The sequence below is a fragment of the Carcharodon carcharias genome, chromosome 20, assembly GCF_017639515.1.
Source record: "Carcharodon carcharias isolate sCarCar2 chromosome 20, sCarCar2.pri, whole genome shotgun sequence".
NCBI classification, from domain to species: domain Eukaryota; kingdom Metazoa; phylum Chordata; class Chondrichthyes; order Lamniformes; family Lamnidae; genus Carcharodon; species Carcharodon carcharias.
This window is the reverse complement of record NC_054486.1, coordinates 9,558,566-9,581,168: the sequence shown is the minus strand read 5'-3', so window position 1 is coordinate 9,581,168 and position 22,603 is coordinate 9,558,566. Positions and strand designations below refer to the sequence as shown.

General features: G+C 42.6%; 1 protein-coding gene across 2 annotated transcripts in view; it reads right to left on the bottom strand.

The window, feature by feature from the left end:
- Positions 1 to 22,603, bottom strand: part of spred1 (sprouty related EVH1 domain containing 1) — an 87,834-nt gene that overhangs the window by 35,155 nt on the left and 30,076 nt on the right. For both annotated transcript variants that reach the window (XM_041214971.1, XM_041214973.1), the window contains exons 2-3: positions 18,101 to 18,275; positions 1,594 to 1,762 (exon numbers count right to left, since the gene is read on the bottom strand). In XM_041214971.1, coding sequence (XP_041070905.1) covers positions 1,594 to 1,762; positions 18,101 to 18,275 — 344 coding nt within the window. The remainder of the gene's footprint in view (positions 1 to 1,593; positions 1,763 to 18,100; positions 18,276 to 22,603) is intronic.

The window sequence follows — 22,603 nt, the reverse complement described above, 5'->3', positions numbered from 1 at the left end:
GCCTCAACAACACTCCAGAAGTTCAACAACAGCCAGGACTAAGCAGCCCACTTGATTGGCACCCCATCCACAAACATTCACTCCCTCCACCACCGACGCACAGTAGCAGCAGTGTGTACCATCTGCAAGATGCACTGCAGCAACTAAGGAGCTAAGGCTCCTTAGACAGCACCTTCCAAACACACAACCACTACCATCCAGAAGGACAAGGGCAGCAGACACATGGGAATGCCACCCACCAGGAAGTTCCCCTCCAAGCCACTCACCATCCTGACTGGGAAATATATCGCTGTTCCTTCACAGTCGCTGGGTCAAAATCCTGGAACTCCCTCCCTAACAGCACTGTGGGTGTACCTACACCACATGGACTGCAGCGGTTCAAGGAGGCAGCTCACCACCACCTTCTCAAGGGCAACTAGAGATGGGCAATAAATGCTGTCCCAGACAGTGACACCCACATCCCAGGATGGAATTAAAAAATAATTTTTTTTTGCAGTATAGGGGGCGGGGGGTCGTTGGTGAAGGAAGATGACAGGATGACTTTTTAGGAGTTAGGGAAATAGAAAAAACAAAGAAAATGTAGACATGGCCAACAGAAAATTTCACGGTATTTAGAACAGAAAAGCTCTGCACTTTCACTTCAATAATCACCATTTTCAGCTCATTGCTGTACCTTCTCCCAACCGCTCTCGAAAGCACAAAACACGCCTTTTACAAAACAGCTACTCTGCTGGCACGCACAGGCAAACTGCTCAACCTGTCAGCAGCTAGGAAACTTGGCTTCCTTTGCTTGCAAAACCTTTTGTGCTTGCTGCCTTCAGGTTTGGTGCTGCTTTCAGGAGTGCTCACGAAAATGACCTTGCCTTGCTTCATGTGCTAACTCCAGTCTACCAGACTTGTGTATGCTTTTTTTTCATCCCCACCAGGTACTAGTTAATTTAGCAGAGGTTTATTCAACTTTTTATCTGCCTCATTTGCCAGCACACAGAACTACAGTTTGCATCCCAATGGAACGTCCCTCATTGATTCAAACGGATGGTAGCCCCTTCTTAAATGAGAAGCCTTAGTCACAGGGTCTTCTTGCTCGCTCTTTTCAAATAATTGCCCTCCATTTTTGAATCTAACTTTGCATATTATTTGGGTCAACACATCATGATTGTTGCAACAGGTATGGAACAAAATTGTCACTCCTATTCTCGCCCTTCCCTCCTACCCATGACCATGCACAATAACTGCCATTATTACTCTTTAGTCAGAGGACTTGGACATGCTGATAGGCATACCACCCCCAGGGTTCAATTATCATTGCTGCGCTGTGGATTATCAAGTGGAAGGTGCATGTTAACCCAAATGGGTACCAATTTTTAATTTGGCAAAGGGAGGGGCTTAAAGAAAACCAAGAGAAACCTTCATATTTGTTTCCTCTCTCCTCTCTATGCAAAGGATGCCTTAACCTGGTATTGAAAGCTTCATTTGAGGCACTCGTTGCCTTTTCCAGAATTTTTCTTTTCCCCCCTGCAAGATATTTCACAAGTGAATCGTGGCAATAAACTGTCGACAATATCACTGCTTATAAAATGCAAGGGCATGTACCTTCTGAGATAGCTTCAGTAGCTCTGCGAATACCACGGTCAAATGCTCTAGCATCAGCAGGACTCTGAAAGGTAAGTCCAAATTTTTTATCATCTACCCTCCAGTGGTGAAATATTGGCGTAACCTTGTTGTAAACGAGATCCTTCTTCAGGGCACATTCCAAAACCACCTGCACATTAAAATAGCAAAAAGAAGTAATTAAAAAAAAAATAACTTACAACACACATGCTAAACATGCTTACAACCAATAAACTAAATACAATCTGCACCTCTGCATAAAGTATTCTAATCCCATTACATTTAGAAGTAGATTTGAATTGGCTGCAAGATAATAAAAGCTTCAGATTACAACTTCAAGTGAACAAACCGCATTAAATCATCTTTAAAGATTTCGCAATCTAAAATACCAATTAATAAACTGGATATTGTACAATCCAAAAAAAAAATAACATCCAATCTTTCTCACTGAGTATTCAACACTTTTTAAACAAATGCCATGGATATTACAGTATCCATTGCTGCTGGTGATTTGTCACCTACTGTGGCCACGAAGATTGACCTTAACTCTCCATTAGTTTTGTTCTCCAGTTTAGGCAATAGAAGACACAGGTAATGAGTATGTGCCCAAATTGGAAGGAAGTGACTAGTTATGTCCCACAAGGATCGGTGCTGTGGCCTCAACTGTTCACTATATTTGTCAATGGCTTAGATAACACAATGGAGGGCTATATACCCACGTTTGCTGATGCCACAAAGATTGGCGATATAGCAAGTAGTGTAGACAGGAACATAAAATGTTAAAGAGACACAGAGTAGGTGAAACTGTGGAAGATGGATTTAAACACAGATAATTATGAGGCTATCTATTTTGGGCCAAAAAAGGCTTAGGTCCAAGCTGTGAAAAGCTAGGAACAGTGAGTGTCCGAAGAGATTTAGGGGTCCATACAGAGAAATCACTAAAATGTAACAGCCAGATACACAAAAAAAAAATCAAACTAGCTAATGAAATGTTCTCCTTCATAACTAAAAAGATCGGTTATAAAAAGGGGAGGACGTTCTGCTGCAACTTTACAAAACCCTGGTTAGACCACATCTGGAATATTGGGCACAGTATCTTAAGAAAGGATGTTTTAGTTCTGGAAAGAGCGCAGTGCAGATTCAGCAGAATGTTGGCAGGGATCCATCCAGGTGTTAGATCATGAAGAGCGATTACATAAACTTGTATTCCCTGGAATACAGAAGATTAAGGGCCATTGAGGATCTCAAGACTTTGAAAGGAAATTTATAGGGCAGATAATGAAACATTCTCTGCTGCTGGGGTTTTGCAGGAGTTGGGGGGGTGGGGGCAAAGCGAGTCACGGAAAGGGGACATTGCCTTAAAATCAGAGCCAGGCCGTTCAGCAAAGTCAAGATCACTTCTTCACACAAAGGGTGGAGAAATTTAGAGCACCTCCTACAAAAAAGCAGTAGATGCTACCTCAATGAATCAGAGAATGAGGCCATTCCACCCATCAAGCTCATGCCAATACTCTGCAAGAACAATTTAACTAATCCCACTTTCCCTTTTCCCCATCACCCTGCAATTTTTTCCTTTCAGGTGCTTATCCAATTTCTTTTTGAAAGCCATGATTAAATCCAACTCCACCAGTCTTAACCACCCACTGCATGAGCAAGTTTTACTTCACGCTGTCTTTGATTCTTTTGCTCATCACCTTAAACCTGTGTCTTCTGGTTCTCAACCCTGTTACCAATGGGAACAGTTTCTTCTCTGTCCATACTCCTCATGACTTTGAATAACTTTATCAATTCTTCTCTCAACCTTCTCTTGTTCAAGGAGAACAAGCCCAACTTTTCCAATGTATCCTCATAATTGAAGTCCCTAATCCCGAGAACCATTTGCGTGAATCTTTTCTACACCCTGTCTAAAGCCTTCACATCTTCCTTAAAATGCGGTTCCCAGAATTGGGCCCACGCGGTCAGATTGAGGCCAAACTGGATTTTAAATAATTTAAAATATGAGGAAAAAAGTGGAAATACTTCAGTTAACTTAAATTTAAATTTATCACCCTCGTGTTTAAATCTCTTCAGGGTCTCACCAGTCCCAATCTTTGTAGCATTCTCCAACCAACAAGAATTCAGGTCTCCTGTGCATTCCCCCCACATTCCCATCACTCACCATTGGTGACTGTGCTTTCCACAACTCAATGTTCTGAAATTTCCACCCTAAACCGCTCCACCCCCTGTCCTCCTTTAAGGACCCTCTTAAAACTCATTGCTTTGAACAAGCTTTTAATCACTCCTCCTACTATTTCCTTCTTTGGTTAGACATTGATTTTTGCCCGATTTTGATTCTACACAGTTTTCCTATGTTGAAGACGCTACACGAATGTACATTCAACTGAGATAATTTAAACAAACTGCACTGTCCATTTAAAATAAATGCAACTCCATTGCACAACATTGGCTTGATCATTACAGCTCACGTTGACTTTTCTCCCTGTCTATTATATTTCAGTCAGCTAAGAGGTTCTACTTGGCTTTGGCCTTCTCCTGACTCAGTTGTGACTCATTTGCTGCATTTTAATCTGCCCTGTTGGGGCAAATTGCTGCCTTGGGGGTGGGGAGAAAAATCTCTCTTTACTTGATGAGCACATTCTCCAATTTTCTATTTCTATATTTATATTTCCCTTAGCTATTTCACTTTAAATTTCTTCAATCTTCTTCAATATAGGACATGTGTCACAAAAAGTTAGTATGCAGGCACAGCAAGTAATTAAGACTAATGGAATGCTACCCTTTATCATGAGAAGAACTGAACATAAAAAATGTTATGCTTCAGTTATACAGGGCATTGGTAAGACCGCATCTTGAATACTGTGTGCAGTTTTGGTGTCCTTATTTAAGGAAGGATGTAAATGCGTTGGAGGTGGTTCAGAGGAGGTTTACTAGATTGATGCCTGGAATGAGTGGGTTGTCTTGTGAGGAAAGGTTGGACAGACTGGGCTTGTTTCCATTGGTGTTTAGAAGAGTGAGGGGTGACTAGATTGAAGTATACAAGACCCTGAACGGCCTTGACAAGGTGGATGTGGAAAGGATGTTTCCTCTTGTGGGCGAGTCCAGAACTAGGGGGCACTGTTTTAAAAATAGGGGTCACCCTTTTAGCACAGAGATGAGAAGGACTTTGTTCTCTCAAAGGGCTGTGTGACTTTGGAACACTCTACCTCAAAAGGCGGTGAATACTGGATCATTGAATATTTTTAAGGTAGAGGTGGATAGATTCCCAAGGTTATCAGGGGTAGATGGGAATGTGGAATTCAAAACACAAACAGATCAGCCATGATCTTATTGAATGGCAGGGCAGGCTTCAAGGGCTGAATGGCCTACTTTTGCTCCTATTTTGAATGTTCATATCTTCCTCCTCTAATCCATTTTACAGAAGATCAATCTTTCTGCTCTTTTTGATGCCCTTTCCGATTCAAGTGGTGATCCTAATGCTGTACAGTAGGCTGTATTAATATTCTAGACTGCTACAAGACAAGGGTATAATTATTTTATTACACAAGTTCCAAAACCCCAAAGCAAAAACTACTTGCCTTTTTTTTTGAGGGCGCAAAACCAACTGGCCAATTTAACTTTGAAGTCACACCTTTTTTGCTTCAAAATGTTGTTATGCTATTAAAGCCTCTAATACATATCAAAACATTTCCACCTCAATAAAGGCAGAAGGCACATCTAATACATGTATTGTGATACATCTGGAGGTACAAAGTTAATAGAAGGTAACAACGTATTGGTTTCACATTTCAGAAAAAAAAAATCCCTCAATTTATTTGGAGTGAATATTTGCAAGATCAATAGTGCTTGGAAAACAGATGGGTTGAAGTGGAAAGGAATTAAAAGCAGTGAGCAACAGAGGCCCAAATCTTATGTCCCAGAGTCAGAATGTTCTCTCTACACAAAATATTGGCTAGTCTGAAAGTTTGACAACTGATAGGCTCCAAAGCAAATACTCTACATGGCACTGATTTAAGAGTGTAGGTAATTTGTCAATCCTAGAAAATACAACTTTTGAGTTTATATTGGACCATTTTTACTGGAGATTTTCAGATATGCCTGCACATGAACTTGAGGAACACAAGGATCAACAATATCTTCATCTCCAGTAACACTCTAAAGGATGAAACCTATCCTTACATTACACATTTGTAGGTGACTGACATTAACAGATATCAACCGCAGAGATGATTTTCTGGTGAAAATATTTTCAATGAAATAATATTAAGATTGTGAGAAAATATTGCATAAAAACACCAGGTGTCAAAAGATTTTCTGCTGCTCCATTCAGTTATCAAAGCTCCAGATAATTTACTGCAAAAAAAAAAAAAATTTCCTTCCAGCATGTTTCTGTTCTTGAGAACTTCAGAAGCTAACCACAATTCGAGGGCCGGCAGCATTTAAAAAAAAACTTTCCCCTAGAAGTCTGGTGACCAGACAAAGCTTAGCTAAACCAGATTTCATAAAACAGAAGCTCCTTTCAATAATTCAACAAGTTTGAAGCTTGACAAAGATGAGCATCATTACATCTGAACATCCATTTCTGTCTGGTGGTTTACCCAAATCACATGTTTTCCGGACATTACAATTAGCTTGTTCAGATCACATGAACTGTGGCAGTGACAAGTATACATCCATTAGCAGTTGGACACTAAGACTGACAGAGGATCAAAGCAGCTTTCTGACATTTGGAACAGTAGCCACCATTTGAGCTTCACTTCAAACCAAAAAGCAAAATTTACACATTTGTGACAGTTTCAAAATCTTGAGTGTCATGCATTGAAGGACTTGTGTCAATGAAAAGCCATGGGGCAAATCTTAACTGTACTGATGGGGCAAGTATCAGCGCAGGGATATTTTCCAAAAAAGATAAATATAAATCGGCAAGAACGTTTTTGCAAAATATTCACACAAAAAAAAAATCAGTGCGGAACTTGAAAGTGGAGAGAATAGCTAGACCGTGAAACAAACAGAAAAGAAGAAATACTAAATATTTTCTGAAGCCAATAATGAAAGCAGACCAAGAATGTGTCATTATGTCAAACAGAATGGGGAATTTATTTGACTAATGCACAGCGTTAAGGAATTTTACCCCTAGTGCGCTGGCCAACATTTATCCCCCAACCAACAGATTATCTGATTCTTTTGTAGCCAAGTCTCAGTAATCCCTACAATGTCTGGTTCCTCACAACCATAACAATGAGAATTTTAAACCGCAGGCAACTGAGGACTGGAAGCCAAGGTAGGTGAAAAATGTCACTTTGGTTATTCAAGACATAGGGCTGCATTTTGCAGTCAGCGGCAAATGAATGCGACCTCGCTATGCTTGCATTTGCCACTAGACATTCCACAGGCTTCTGCATTGGAAGCTCCCGTCAGCTAACTACGGAAAAAGTAAAACTGGGACCTGTGTGAACAGGGCAAGCGACTGCGTAGCTCTTTAACAAATCAAAACGACGGATCAGTAACGAGCAACAGAGAAGCTATGGGCGGGATTTTCCGTTCCCTCCTGCCGACGGGATCTTCTGGTCCCACCGAAGTCAGCGGAGATTCGAATGGTTTGCCGCACCCGCCAGCCAGGGGGAAACCTGCCACAGCGAAGCAAAAGCAGCAGAGAGGGATTGAAGGATTGCACTGAGAGAGTGAGAGATTAAAATGTATTTTTCGAAAAATCCAACACTAATGAAACTCCAAAGGAATGAGCCTCCACACTTTTTTAAAGTTAATTTTCAGTTTTGAACCATACTCAAAGGAACAATGCTTTGTTTCTCAAAATTAAATGTTTAAAATACCAACGTTTTCCATATGGAAAATAAAAGCGCAAAGTGTGTGTGTGTGTGTGTGTGTGTGTGTGTGTGTGTGTGTGTGTGTGTGTGGCGGGGGGTGGGGGGGGGGGGGTAACATATTAGCATGGATAGAAGACTGGCTGGCTGGCAGTATGAGTAAATGGGTCTTTTTCCAATTGGCAGGATGTGACGAGTGGAGTCCCACAGGGATCTGTGCTGGGGCGGCAGCTTTTTACAATTTACATCAATGACTTAGATGAGGGGAGTGAAGACATGGTAGCTCTGTTTGCAGATGACACAAAGATAAGTAGGAAAGTATGTTGTGAAGAGGACATGAGGAGGTTGCAGATGGGTATAGAGAGGTTGAGTGAGTGGGCAAAGGTCTGGCAAATAGAGTTTAATGTGGGAAAACACGAGGTTGTTCACTTTGGCAGGAAGAACAAAAAAGCAGAGTATTACTTAAATGGATTTCTGAGGTGCAGAGGTGTTTGAATACAAGAGTCACAAAAAGTTAGTATGCAGGTACAGCAAGTAATTAAGAAGACGAATGGAATGCTATCCTTTATGAGAGGGATTGAATATAAAAGTAAAGATGTTATGCTTCAGTTATACAGGGCATTGGTGAGATCGCACCTCGAATACTGTGCAGTTTTGGTCTCCTTATTTAAGGAAGAATGCAAATGCATTGAAGGCGGTTCAGAAGAGGTTTACTACATTGATATCTGGAATGAGTGGGTTGTCTTATGAGGAAAGGTTGGACAGACTGGGCTTGTTTCCACTGGAGTTTAGAAGAGTGAGGGGTGATTTGATTGAAGTTTACAAGATCCTGAACGGCCTTGACAAGGTGGACATTGAAATGATGTTTCCTCTTGAGGGTGAGTCCAGAACTAGGGGGTTAAAAACAAAAAACTGTGGATGCTGGAAATCCAAAACAAAAACAGAATTACCTGGAAAAACTCAGCAGGTCTGGCAGCATCGGGCACTGTTTTAAAATTAGGGGTCGACCTTTTAGGACAGAGATGAGGAGAAATTTTTTCTCTCAGGGGGTTGTGCAACTTTGGAACTCTCTGCCTCAGAAGGTGGAGGAGGTGGGTCATTGAATATTTTTAAGGCAGAGGTAGATAGATTCTTGTCAGGCAAGGGAATTGAAGGTTATTGGGTAGGATGGGAATGCAGGAATCGAAATATAAGATCAGTTATGATCTTAATGAATGGCAGAGCAGGCTCGAGGGGCTGAATGATCTACTCCTATTACTATTTCTTATGTAAGTTTGCGAACAATTTCATATCATTATGGCAGATGGTCACCAATCTTGAGTTCACTAAGCAACAATCATGGGTCACTCAAATATCATCTATAAAGTTTCTGCAGTTAGGTCACAAACTAGTTTTTAAAATTATATTTTAATTCCTGCCCTATCCCAATCTTTATCCTTAATTAGGAACCTATATTTCTCCCCTCTATTCTCAAAGATTAGTGATTTGAATCAAATCAAGACACTTGATCTAGCTTTAATACTGTGTTAGCTTAAATAATTCATTGCTGCTTTTCTGGTAGAAAATACCAGGGGGAATTTTACCACAGGCTTTGGGACCCTGATGTCGGGACCAAATGTGGGTCTTGCGCCCACATGTGCCGGGAACTAGATCAGTGGAGCTACTTACTTGAAGGCGGCCTCCTAATTGGCTGTATCTGTGCTCAGCATCCAGTTAAGGACAGCAGCTGGGCTACCGATGCTGCCAGCCCAACCAGAGGGCTGAGAGCACTGAAGCCTTGGCAGCCCCACCGGCAGGTGTGGCCGCCGCTGAGACAGGCTGGGGATTGAGGGGCCACCTGGACGCAGAGGTGCCCTCAGAGGGGGAAGCTGACAACAGAAGTTCAGAGGGATCGGCATCGAGTGGGCAGCCGGTTGGCCCGCCCCACAGGACACTTTCCTGCCGGTGGAAATGCATCGGGAGCTGTCCCGAAGCGGCTTCCCTCTATTTTCCCGACACCTCCCACCTCCTAGCCCGTCAACCAGGAAAATGCTGCCCCAATACCTTGGAAGCCAAGTTGCTTACCTGATGAAATGTTTCTCTACATCTACACTTGGTTTAAAGATGATTTTCCTGTCTACAGTCTCTGCCAGGAAATGATTTCAAGCCACATCAAGAAGATTCCAGCTGCAGCCCAGATGTACAGCAAAGCAATGTACTACATCATGCAGTGTCAGGACATGGGATTCTCCCCTTGTGGTTACCCACAGCTTCAAAACTTAGCCAGATTGCAAGGACAAGAAGGTACTGCCTGAGGCCAAGGATTTTTCCCAAAGGGTTGGGACAGAGAAAAAGAGGAGAAAAATACTAGTGTGTTAGTCAAGCAAAACACTCATATGCCTTCCAAGAACTGTTTTATAAATGGTGTAGCCAGAGGCGAGCAAATCAGTGAGGGGATGGCAAAGGGCATCGACACAGATAGGAAAATTGGAACAATTTTAGAGCTGTTTAACAATAGATTAACCCAATAGCTCTTCTGAAAATGTGTCTTTGGTGGATGTATTGCTGAAAACAAAACATGCTGTTGAAGCTTTTTTGTCTTGCGCTCATTAGGACAGACCCAAGAATGCTAAACTTCAAAGGGAGCAACAATTTACACCACATGAGATTCCACCGTACTGTTTCTCAGCAATGTTTAAGCTTTGTGGTACCAAGCAAATATTTCATAGATTTCAAAACATAGTTCATTTACTATAATTAAGAAAACAAGATTCACTTTTAGATCTGCCATCCCTCATCGAGTACAGTCTAGCTAACCAACTACACATCCTAGCTCTCTCTTATAACGCTGCTGCTTAATTGGGAGTAGAGGGTTATAAACAGGGATATGGTCCTTGTTTTGAATGATTCGGGACAGCTTATTTATTGCACACGGTGACAATCTTCTACACTTGATAGTTACTCCAAGTCTTCAGTCACTTGGATATTTCTTTTGGTTCTCATCCCAGTTCCCTATACACTCCAACATCTGCATCACTGTGTTTCCTTTTTCGGTGCTGATATACACTGCTTTACATGTTTCTTTATTTTAAGTGCAATGTATTCTCCATCAATTTAGAAGCGATGTGCCTAAGCACCTCTGAACGATTTCCCCCTCCAAACATTCTGCTATTCCACATAATTTAGACCTTTAGCAGAGTCAACAAAGCAACCTGAAAGAAGTTGTTGGTCACAGCTATTTATGTAGCAATGAGAAGCAGATAGTCTGTTAGTAATGGAGTTTTAACAAGTCATATGGTAACCATAACTTTGCTTTGAAGGCTGCCTCATCCATGCATCTAAAAGAAATTTTGTGCTGCTTTGTGACTCTGAAAAGAAACAATCCTCCACTGAGTCTCCTTCTCTCCTGAAGCCGAGTAACTGAGATCGGGATTTAGGTTTTCCAGCATCTTCTGTTTTTGTTGGGATTTGCTAGTTGATGGTGAAGGCAAATTAAAACAACAATCTTTCTAATTCCCTACTCAAAATCCTCACACGGCCAACTGAGATGGCCAAAAGGGTCAACACTTGGATGGCTGAATACAGCCTAATGCTTATCTTATAATAAGGCTAACCTCACAAACCGTTTGCAGTGACAGAAAGTCAGTAATCAAAGGACACAGATTAAAGGTGATTGGCAAAAGAACAAGAGGCAACAGGAGGAATTAAAAAAAATGCAGCAAACCATGGTGATCTAAAAAGCACTGCGGAAAGTGTGGTGGAAGCAGTTTCAATCGTCACTTTCAGAAGGGAATTGAGTAAATACATTAATGGAAAAAAATTACAGGGGAACAAAATTACAAAGTTATGGTGTAAACGCAGGGGAGTGAAACTAGTTGGGTTTGGTGGTATGTTACACATCACTCCGGGAGCTTGAGTTACTGTGGTAACATAGACTTTTACATGCATGTTGTAGACTGGAGCGATGGATAGTGAGTAGAGGCTCCAACATTCTTTCTAAAACATGGCTGACCCAGAATCTCTCCCGCTCTTACTACCTGACACTGACGCATTTTGGAAGGATTTGCAGGTTAATACTAAACCTGTTTGGCCATGTTATGAATGCACCTTCCTTGGCCATCAAGTCCTGGGGTGGGACTCAAACCCAGAGCTTCTGGTTCAGAGGCAGGGACACTATCCACTGCGCCACAAGATCTTTGACTAATTGGGTAGCTCTACCAAAAAGCCTGCATGAACACGATGGACTGAATGGCCTCCTTCTGTGCTGTGTCATCTATTATTCTGTGATCTTAAAATCCATACGTACAATCTCTACTGCATTCCCTTTAAGAAATACCATTTTCCTTAAAAAGCTCAAGATTTGAACCCTCATTAAATATGCAAATGATGCTTTGGGGCAGAGGAGGAGTGGTTCATGCAACATCCAGGTTTTGGGAGGGAAGGAAAGAAAGGTTAAACCAAGCAATTATATAGAACAATTTGTCTTACCAGTTGTGGAAACTCTTGAAATCCATAACTCAAGACCAATTTAGTCAGCATTTAGAAATAGTTAGGCTAATCAAGGATAGCCAGCACAAGTTTGTTAAAGTCTTTTTTGACCAACTTTAATAGAATCTTTTACTAAAGATTTGGATAATGGGAATAAGGTTAATGTACCGCATGTGGATTTTCAGAAAGTGCCAATAAAATATATTACAAGAAATTTTTTAAAATCAGATAACATTAGGCATATAGTTTGGACAAACATGCATTTTGATAGCGCCCATTGTCATCTGAGGGTCTCTCAAAGCACATTGCAAACAACAAAATTGTATTTTAGAACAGAACAAGAGGAATTAATTGATTCAAAACTTATAACAGTGAGGAATGCTGCAACAGTGGGAACTCGATGATAAAAGAATATTAAAGCCAGAGAGCAAACAATGTATATTCACAAGCATGCAAGGCAAGGAGAGATTTGAGATACTGAGACTTATTTTCCTCACTTCTCCACACTGAGCACCATCAGTCACCAATCACACAGACTGTATGTCCCTTTGCAACATCCCACTCCTATCCACATGACTTAGACTGTCTCTTTCCAAATGTTCAATTATTTCACACCATTTTTTGACTCTAGTCTGCTTCAAAGTTTGAGCAGGTTTTTGGGGACTTGTAAAAGATACAAATCAGCTTCACATCACAATGGGACACTATTGTTATTCTCCTGAGTTACGCCATTATATTGTTAAATATTAAACAGTACAACACACCCTTAAACACAAAACATTCAGGTCTCTTAAGAGTGGCTATACCCCTGTACCCAAGAGACCATCTCAAGAAAGAAACATTAAAGGAATAAAGTACTATCATTTAACTTCCTCCCAGAAAAGCAGATAGTTGCAAAATTCAATTATTACAGTTAAAAAAAAAACGCCATGCATATTCCAGAACATGTTTGTATTTCAGTTAAGAACAAAAAGTAGATTTTGAGACACCAAGGATTGGAAGCAATACTCCAGCTCAGGCTGAACTAGTCTCTTATCCAAGTTCAATATAACCTCCTTGTTCTTTTACATGGTGCCCCTATTAATAAAACCTAGGCAACTGTGTGCTTTATTAACTGCTCAGTCAATCTGTCCTACTGCCTTCAATGACTTATGCACATATGTTGAAGCATATTTCAATATTTTTACTTCTTGCACTGTTCATTACTCCCTTCCCCATTTATAGTTTAATTCCAATAATTAGTTCATTTCCCAATCCCATGAGCCATTCTATTGGATTCATCACCACTGCCCCATTGGTTGGAGGGGTTGATGCATTTATAGCCCTGTTTAGTTCATTAGACCTGCTTGACAAGAAGCCCATATCACAGAAGACACCTGTTATTTCAACATACTTGTGCTCCTTCCCCAAGCTATACAGGCCCCAGTAATTAATAGCACTTCTCCACCCCATTCCACATTCCATCTTATTTCATTCACCAGCATAATTCATTAATTTACCTGCTTTATTCCCTTAAATATTTAATTTATCAGCATGATTATAAAAGGTGGCCATTCATTTACTGTTTTCACAGAATAGACACGACAAAGTTAACCCCCAAAGCACTGAGAAAACTAGTAAAATATCGATGACTAAAAACACCATCTGACTTCCTCAGTACTATACACCTGTGACCCTGATAATACATTGTGCCTTACAAAGCAAAAGGCTTCAAGCATCATAAAATGGTGTACCCTGACACTGATCAACATCACATCTATAGGTGTACCTCATGTTATTGTCAAAATATATGCTGTGTTGTGCACTGTCCATCCCTTCCTCCTATCATTGATGACAGGGTTTTCCATTGCCTTGTCAGGATGCTATGGGACCCTTCTACATTACTGCACCGCTCCGCTCCACGTTTTAAAAGCTCTCTCAAAGCTACGTCATTTCAATAACGCCCCATCCTAATCATTCTCCTCCCGTCATCCTCCATTCCCCCGTCCACCCATTCTATTTTTATTGGTGCTTTAATGATGGGATTCCATGACTCTGGCCATTATTTGTGAAAGCGATAAACATGTGCGAAAGCAAGGGCGGGGAGGAAGAACAGACATGCAAAAGGGAGTGATTTATCCACGTTTATATATTTTTTTTTAAAAAGCTCTTTACCTTTTCAATGATAAGGACACAAAGATGGTCCGCAACGTGTGCTGGGCTTCTCATAGGTATCTGGTATCCAATAGGAACAGGCAGTGTGTCTGTGTGCTTTTGTGGGGGTGGGGTGGAATGGGGGATGTTGGTGAAGGATAGGGGAGGGGTGGAATGGGGGATGTTGGTGAAGGATAGGGGAGGGGTAAATAGGATAGCCTCAGTGGAATTTTGGGGTGAAAAAGAAAGAGAGGAAACACATCTGACAGCACCAGGGAGTGAAGGGGTGCCCCAATTCTGGCAATGCACAGTGGATTTGTAAGCTTTATGTAAATATTGTACGAAGTGTTTTATGATTGGTTTCCAGAAAAATAAATACTATTTCCTTAAATAATATCACAGCGGCATTTAAAAAAATACAGATTTCATTCAGTGCTCCTGTGGAACAGTAAACATACAGCTGCTTTAAAAAATGTTTTTTAAAAAAACTCAGTATTGGTGAAACTCCGTTTGCACTGTTTACAAAGTGGATGATGGGGCTTGCAAAAGCATAATCTGTGAATGACCCGTTCTGCTAGCAAACTGTGAGAAGGGAAAGTGCTATAGGGCACAAGTGACACAAGGCCCGACTACTATACACAAAACCTCTAGTGTATTACTGCCGGATCTCCCATCACATTGCCAATGTGAAACTAGAGAATGGTGTTTTAAAAGAAGAAGTAGGTATGTTAAGGTCATGTCGAAGCTGGTGTCTGAGAGGATACAGCTTTCAGGATAAGGATGTTGCTTTTGTGTTAAATTGGGAGGTGTCATGTGAGTTGCAAAGTAAGGTGTACCGTATGCTAGTCAATAATTTGAGGTAGAGTAGTGATAAATTTGGGAGAAGAAATTATTTTGGGTTAAGGTTGAGAAGTAATGGATAGGGAGTAGCTTAAGGTTAAGGAATTCCATGGGTATTTGGAGAATTAGTCAATCATCATGATGAGTGGTGTGGGTCAGTAAGGTAAGAACTCGGATGGTATAAGTAATAATGGGGTTGTAGGGAATGTGTATCAGTATAATGAGTTACTGAGGATAGAGAGTACCGAAAGAGAGGAGAGCTGAGATAGTGAGTAATAAGAACAGAACATGCTGGAAAAACTCAGCAGGTCTGGCAGCACCCATGGAGAGAGAAAAACTATTAACGTTTCGGATTCTTACGGATCCCGGCATCCAAACTCATCACTCACCAGCTCCAAAGAAGAGTCGTAAGACTCTTCTTTGGAGCTGGTGAGTGATGAGTTTGGGTGCCGGGTTGGAGGTATTGAGGCAGTGACTATTTGGAAGAGGACTGGGTGGTTGGGAAATGGGCCTGGGGTGGAAGAGATGGTTAAAGCAATCAGGACAGGAGAAATCCAAGGGCTGTAGTTTGAAATAAATGAAATTGGAATAGAATTGGATGGAAGGACGGACTTGGCGAACAGCATCTAAAGCATGGACTAAGTGAGTGCAGGGAAGCAAAAGGGAGAGATGAATGGCTTTGCCTCAAATTAATTACCAGGCAAAATGGACAAGAAGAGGAGGGTCTCCCCAAATTAATGTGTGAGGTATAAAGGCAGCAGGAAGGGAAGGTTTTCACCCAAAGAAATAGATTAAAAGAGGAGCATAGCAAACTGCCTCGCAGTATAAAATAAGGGATGTCTCAAGTGCCATTGAGCCTTGGAATGGGTTTTGGGAAATGAAAGGTCAGGTGTCAGCTGCCTGCACTCAGAATGCGCTCCCATGGAAGTCATTAAGTAGAACTGGCCGTCTGCCTGAATGTTCGTTCTAGAAGTTACCAAAACTTAAAATCAACCAGGCAGCTAGCAAATATCAACCACGGGAAGGACTCAGAAAATGGAATTTTAGCCATCCCTGCTCGTTCCACCCCGGGGAAATGAATCAAATATCAATAAAAGCAATAGTTGCTAAGGGCAGACTAGCTGCAAGCTAATTCAGTAGAAAGGCAGATTAACTAAGGGGGAGAAAATTTAAAAAGTTATATTTAAAAAAAATACAGGAATTGAAAACAGCCTGAGCAGGAGCAGGAAGGCAAAGAATTGCTTGTCTGAATTAAAAAGTGCTCACAAAGAAACTGGAAGTTTAAAAATAAATAAATAAATCACATTTTTAACTTTAAAATCAGTTGCAACATGATTGACAGCATGAGGGCTCGCTGTGTGGATCAGGCAGGACAAGGATTTAGTTGCAGCGGCAAAACAGATTTGCAGAAGGGTATGACGAAGCTATGTATAAAGATGTTAATGAGCATTTCGGTGTGCAACAAGCGCCTAGACATGACTAAATTGTGACACAGAAAGTGCACTGCCAGACTCATTTTTAATTAGTTACTAGCAGATGTCCTGTGGAGTGACTCAGTTGACACATCGCCTGATAACAGGAATATTCTCAACCAGCAAAAGTACGGTGGGGAGGCTGGAAGTGCAAGAGGAAGCAAGTCACACTGGCAGGAAATGTAGCGTACGTGATACTTTCAATATATAATTTATGAATATGCATATATTCACAGACACAGACACTGGCCTGCCTGGTGTCTCTGTGTAATTGGTTTATTCTAACTCTGTTCCTCTTCTGGTTTTTAAATCTATGGCCTTTTCTCCTTCTGATGGTCTGCTTGTTTTTTTCTCCATTTTTTAGATGCTACTTTTAAGTTTATCTGGATATTCCATACCTCCTCTTGTGTGTTATGGTATGCTCTGTATCTCCTCTTGCTCTGTTCTTTTTTGTGTGTTTTTTTTAGTTTTTATTCCGCTTTACTGCCCACTCCCTTTTATGTTCTGGTATGCTCTGTATCTCCTCTTCCTTTGTTTTTTTTTATTGTGCGTGTCTTTTAAGTTTTTATTCCACTTTTCTCCCCCCACCCCCCCCCCCCCCCCCCCCCTCCCTTTTAACTGTGATGGCACCTTGGCCCCCCCCAGTGGTGTCTGGGAGGTGGGAAAGGGATTGGGCCTGGCTGTGCTGGACAGTGCTCCAATGGAAGAATGCCCATTTTGAGGTGGCGGAGTCTGAAGACCAGATTTTTGTTTTTGCTTGGAAGCACGGTTATCAGTAGGAGGCCATGGGGTTTGAGACACGTGTGGTGTCAGCCGTGGTTCAGTGCATGGCACTCTTGTGCCCGAGTCAGGAGGCTGTGGGCTCAAGCCCCGCTCCAGAACTTGAGCCCAGCAATCCAGGCCGACACTCCAGTGCTGCACCGGAGGTGGTGCTGGATTTTGGATGAGACTTTGAAACCGAGGTGTTAAAAAAATCCCACGCCACTATATTGAAGAAGAGCATGAGGGTTATCCCTGGTGTCCTAGCCAATATTTACCCCTCAACTGATACCACCAAAAAACAGATCATCTGGTCTTTATCACATTGCTGTTTGTGGGAGCTTGCTGTGTGCAAATTGGCTGCTGCACTTCCTACATTACAACAGTGACCGCAGTTCAAAAAGTACTTCATTGGCTATAAAAGCACTTTGGGATGGCTTTAGGTCATGAAAGGCGCAATACAAATGCAAGTTTTTCTTCTGAGGGCAGGGATAGGAAGAGATCATATGAGGAGAAAAAGGAAGGAGATTGAAGGGGGTGGTTATGGGTATATTAATCTCAATGTATACGAGGATGTGACAAAAAAACCTCAGGATCTGGGAGGATTGAATGGTGAGAACCTGCAAATAGAATCTACTCTTCATAATTCATAGCCGCTCAAATTTAAATTAAAATCTCAATATCAAATCCTTATACTATTTTATTAAAATTGTCCAATCGGTAACACTGGATAACTTGACTTTATTGTAAAATACAAGTAAACTATTCTGGAAATATAAACCTTTCAGGCCCGACAAAACATTGGGAGCGCATGACAAATATATATACAAATTTTCAGAACAAGTAAAGCTTAAATATATGAAGTAGCACAGGAAATGGAAGCTTTTTTGCTGCAATTTAATGTTATGAATAACTTATCTGAAGTTGGATATCATGGTTTCAACACATTACAGGTTAAAGGAAATTATTATATAATTGTGAAAACAATTTAGTTCTTACCGTTTTGTCCCGGAGCCTTTCACCTTGGATAAGAAAATCATCACAGCCACTTTCATCCAAATGAACTTTAAAAACAGTGACACAGCTGAGGCCACCCCCTCCCAGTGGCACCCAACCTCCACTCGAGTCATCACGGGTCATCACCACTGCTCGCACACGTGCAAAGTAACTATCACTGCAAAAAGAAGACAGTATATTAGGTTTTTCTCTTCTCAGAAGAGATTAACTTCCCTGCTCTTGCCCACATTTTCTTCCCATCTTATGCAGAAACCAACCTTGAGGGGAAGATGACTCACTCCTAAGCCTCCAACAATATGGCTCCACATCAGCGGCTCAGAAGTGTGTTAAGAGTCAACTGGCTTCCTTATCTAGCACTTCCGCACAGAAACACGGAAGCAAGGGAGAAGGCGACATCTCTAAATACTAGGAGGTACAATTTGCAATGACAAAAAACGTACACAATGGAATGGACAGTTACCAACGGAGTCAGATTTCAGTGGATACACAGCATACGACAACAATATAGGGTTACTACGATAACAGGATATTCTTGCTCTTCTCTTCAAGTTTAGGAAGCGGGTTAACAGTCTAGAAGCTGTTTTATTCAGCAAGGCTCTGAACTCAAAAAACTTGACAGCCATCCGGGCCTAAGCAGGCCACTTGATTGGCACCCTCCACACCACTCCAAGCATTCATTTCCTTCTCCTCTGGCACACAGTGGCAGCAGTGTGTGTACCACCTATAAGATGCACTGCAGCAACTTGCCAAAGCTCCTTCGACAACACCTTCCACACTCCTGATCTCCACCGCCTAGAAGAACAAGGGCAGCAGATGCATAGCGACACCACCACCTGCAAGTACCCCTCCAGGCCGCACACCATGGTGACTTGGAGATATATCACCGTTCCTTCACTGTTACTGGGTCAGAAATCCCTGGAACTCCCTCCCTGACAGCACTGCGGGAGTACCCCCACCACATGGACTGTAGCGGCTCAACGCAGCTCACCACCACCTTCTTGAGGGCAATTAGAGATGGGCAATAAGCATTGGCTGCAATGCCCATATCCCATCAATAACAACAACTTGGAAGAGGTGAGTTAATAAATGTGAGATGAGTTAGGAAAGAGATTTTTATTTATGTAGTATCTTGCAGGATGTACCAAATCATTTTACAGCCAACAGGTTAATTTAGTTTAGGTGTAATTATTGCTGTAATATAGGAAGCATGGCGCATCAGCTTCCTTGAAATGAGATAGTGGCCAGATTATCTGTTTTAGGTGCTGATGGTTCAGGGACAGCCACTGGGCAGAAATCTCCTGCTCTTCTTCGAATGATGCCTTGGGATCTCCCACGAGGAAAGATGGGGGGGGGAGGGGGTCTCAGTTTAATGTTTCATCAGAACATCACAGTAAACTAAAAGAAGCTTATAACATAATGAAAACGGCAAATCAGAAATCTGTCGTTCAGCCCCTTGCTGGTAAAACTGCTTGTAAGTTATTGAATGGATTGCTAAATTTGATTGACTCCATAGTAATCAAAGGAGCAAGAGCATCCCATTACCCCAATAACCTGCGCTATTTTTTTCAAAATTACACGAAAGGTACGATAAAATCAAATGGACCAGGTCATAACCCTTTTCGAAGGAGCTAAAGTTTGTGGTTTGGACTCAATGCCGAATCACTTCACACCAATTGTTTACTCAGTGATTTAAAACATTTTAAATGGTTTGAGATTACGTGAGCTTTTCAGGTTACCCAAGGTTTTAATTGTATGTGTTTGCGTCAATAACAAGATTTTATCGTAATGTTGGATAACAACAAAATGCTGCTTCTGCTATTAGCATTACTTTAATGCACAATCCCCGAACAACAGTGGTCAACTCATTTGGTCTTAGGCCCAAACAGCGAAATGTTGGAAAATAAGTAGGGATAAATCTGTCTTAAAAGTATTGTCGTTTTCACTGAACACTGACCAACATATGACTAAAACTAAATCTTGTGAGGGAGGAGGCAATGTGAAGCTGGGGTCAAAGTGTACCAGAAAGACCGAAACTTGGTGGGAATTAAAGCAACCAGAAGAGAAGAGCGACCATGCATAAATGATAAATTGCCAATCAGCCCTTACATGTTTTACCATCAGATTAATTACTAAGCATGATCACCATGTCCTCTGTATCAATGCCAAACTTATTCATTTGAGATGTGGGAGTCACTGGCTGGCCCAGCATTTTTTGCCCATCCCTAATTGCCCCTGAGGTGGTGGCGGTGAGCCTCCTTTTTGAACCACTGCAGCCCAGGTGGTGTAGTTAGGGCCCAGTGCTGTTAGGAAGGGAGTTCCAGCATTTTGACCCAGTGACAGTGAAGGAACAGTGATATATTTCCAAGTCAGGATGCTGAGTGGTTTGGAAGGGAACCTCTGAGTGCTGGTGTTCCCATCTGTCGGCTGCCCTTGACCTTCTAGATGGTAGCAGTCGTGGGTTTGGAAGGTGCTGCCTAAGAAGCCTTGGTGAGTTCCTGTAGTGCATCTTGTAGATGGTACACGCTGCTGCCAATGTGCAACGCTGGTGGAGGGAGTGAATGTTTGTGGATGGGGCTGTTTTGTCCTGGGATGAGGTTGAGCTTCTCCAGTGTTGTTAGAGCTGTACTCATCCAGGCAAGTGGGGGAGTATTCCATCACACCCCTGACTTGTACCTTCTGCGCAGGCTTTGAGGAGTCAGGAGGTGAGTCACATACCACAGGACTCTCAGCCTCTTGAGCTGCTCTTTTAGCCACAGTATTTATATGGCTGGTCCAGTTCAGTTTCTGGTCAATGGTAACCCCCAAGATGTTGATGGTATCTTCCAATATTTGAGATAAAAAGGAAGGAAAGAGGGGAAACCCAGAAGTGGCATGTGGTTTAAACAAGACGGTAAAGGGAGATACCCGAGAGGATAACTGAAAAAGATCCTGCTTCTTTTTCCCCAACTCCTCACACTGAAACCCCCATGGTTCCTCACTCCTTGCAGCAGCTGAGATGAATTGTAATCCTTCATAGAGGCCCCTGTACAAAAGAATATTTCTCTCAAAACAGACTTTTTTTGGATGAGTTCATTTAAGAAAATTGATGCATCAAAAGCTTTAGACAGATGCGTGAATGGAAAATGATTGTCTCTCAAAAACTGGCAGCATTTTGCATAATGTGCTACTATTTAAGCCGTATAAATAGATCTTGAAATCACTGGACAGAAATAAATTCGAAATCCCCCTCATTGATCTTCTGCTTGTTCTATAAAGTCATAACCTACATAGTTATTTGCAAGTGCAAAATACTGAGGGAGCTCGAGCCGCACAGTAAGTCCTCACTTTAAGTCACCTCACTTAACGGTGTTTCGTTTTAACATTGTTTATTCTTTAGGGCCTATTTCTCCCATTTGTGTGCTGTTTTCGTTTTTACCTAAGCGGCACTCTGGCCCCTGCGCCACCCATACCCCGGGTGCTGCACTCTTCCCCTGTGCCCGCCGTTCTGACTCTGGACCTGACCACCCCCACCCCCCCACCCTGTCGCATGCTGCACTCTGCCCTTGTGCGCCCCCCTCCCCACACCCCCCAACACGTTGCACTCTGGCCCTGCCCTTCGACTCCCACCCCAGCGCGCTGCACTCTGCCCTGTGCCCTTGCACACTTCCCCCGCACACTGCATTCTGGTCCAGCGCCGTCATGTCCTGACGCTGGAGTCGCTGCTGTTGTCACCAGAGGCCAAGGTTGCAGAGAGATTGAGGCCTGCGATCCCAGGAGTGGGAGCGCAGGGAAGGGAGCCTGACTGGGACGGTCACTGCCACTCGGAGAGGTCACCTGGGGCTCAGAAAAGGAAGCTGCCGATCGCCAATCAGGTGGTGAAGTGTGTGTGTGTGTGTGTGACCCGGGGGGGGGGGGGGGGCACCCCAACTCAATCCCACAGTCCACTCCCCCACTCCATCTGCAGCCCAGGACAGGGGCTTGGCCCCCTGCAGACTGCCTGGACGGGGTCCACACTCCAAATTCAGGCGCAGCCTCAAACTGGAAGTTGGCCACAGCCTCGGATTGTTGAGTCACTGTTGGAGCTCAGAGATGGGTCTGTGATTGAAGGGGGAGGGGGATGGATGTGGGACGGAGTGTGAGAGAGAGAGAGAGACAGAGCGGGAAAGAGAGAGAGAGAGAGAGAGAGAGAGAGAGAGAGAGAGAGAGAGACAGAGCGGGAAAGAGAGAGAGAGAGAGAGAGAGAGAGAGAGAGAGAGAGACAGAGCGGGAAAGAGAGAGAGAGAGAGAGAGAGAGAGACAGAGAGAGACAGAGAGAGACAGAGCGGGAAAGAGAGAGAGAGAGAGAGAGAGAGAGAGAGAGAGAGAGAGAGAGAGACAGAGAGAGACAGAGCGGGAAAGAGAGAGAGAGAGAGAGAGAGAGACAGAGAGAGACAGAGCGGGAAAGAGAGAGAGAGAGAGAGAGAGAGAGACAGAGCGGGAAAGAGAGAGAGAGAGAGAGAGAGAGAG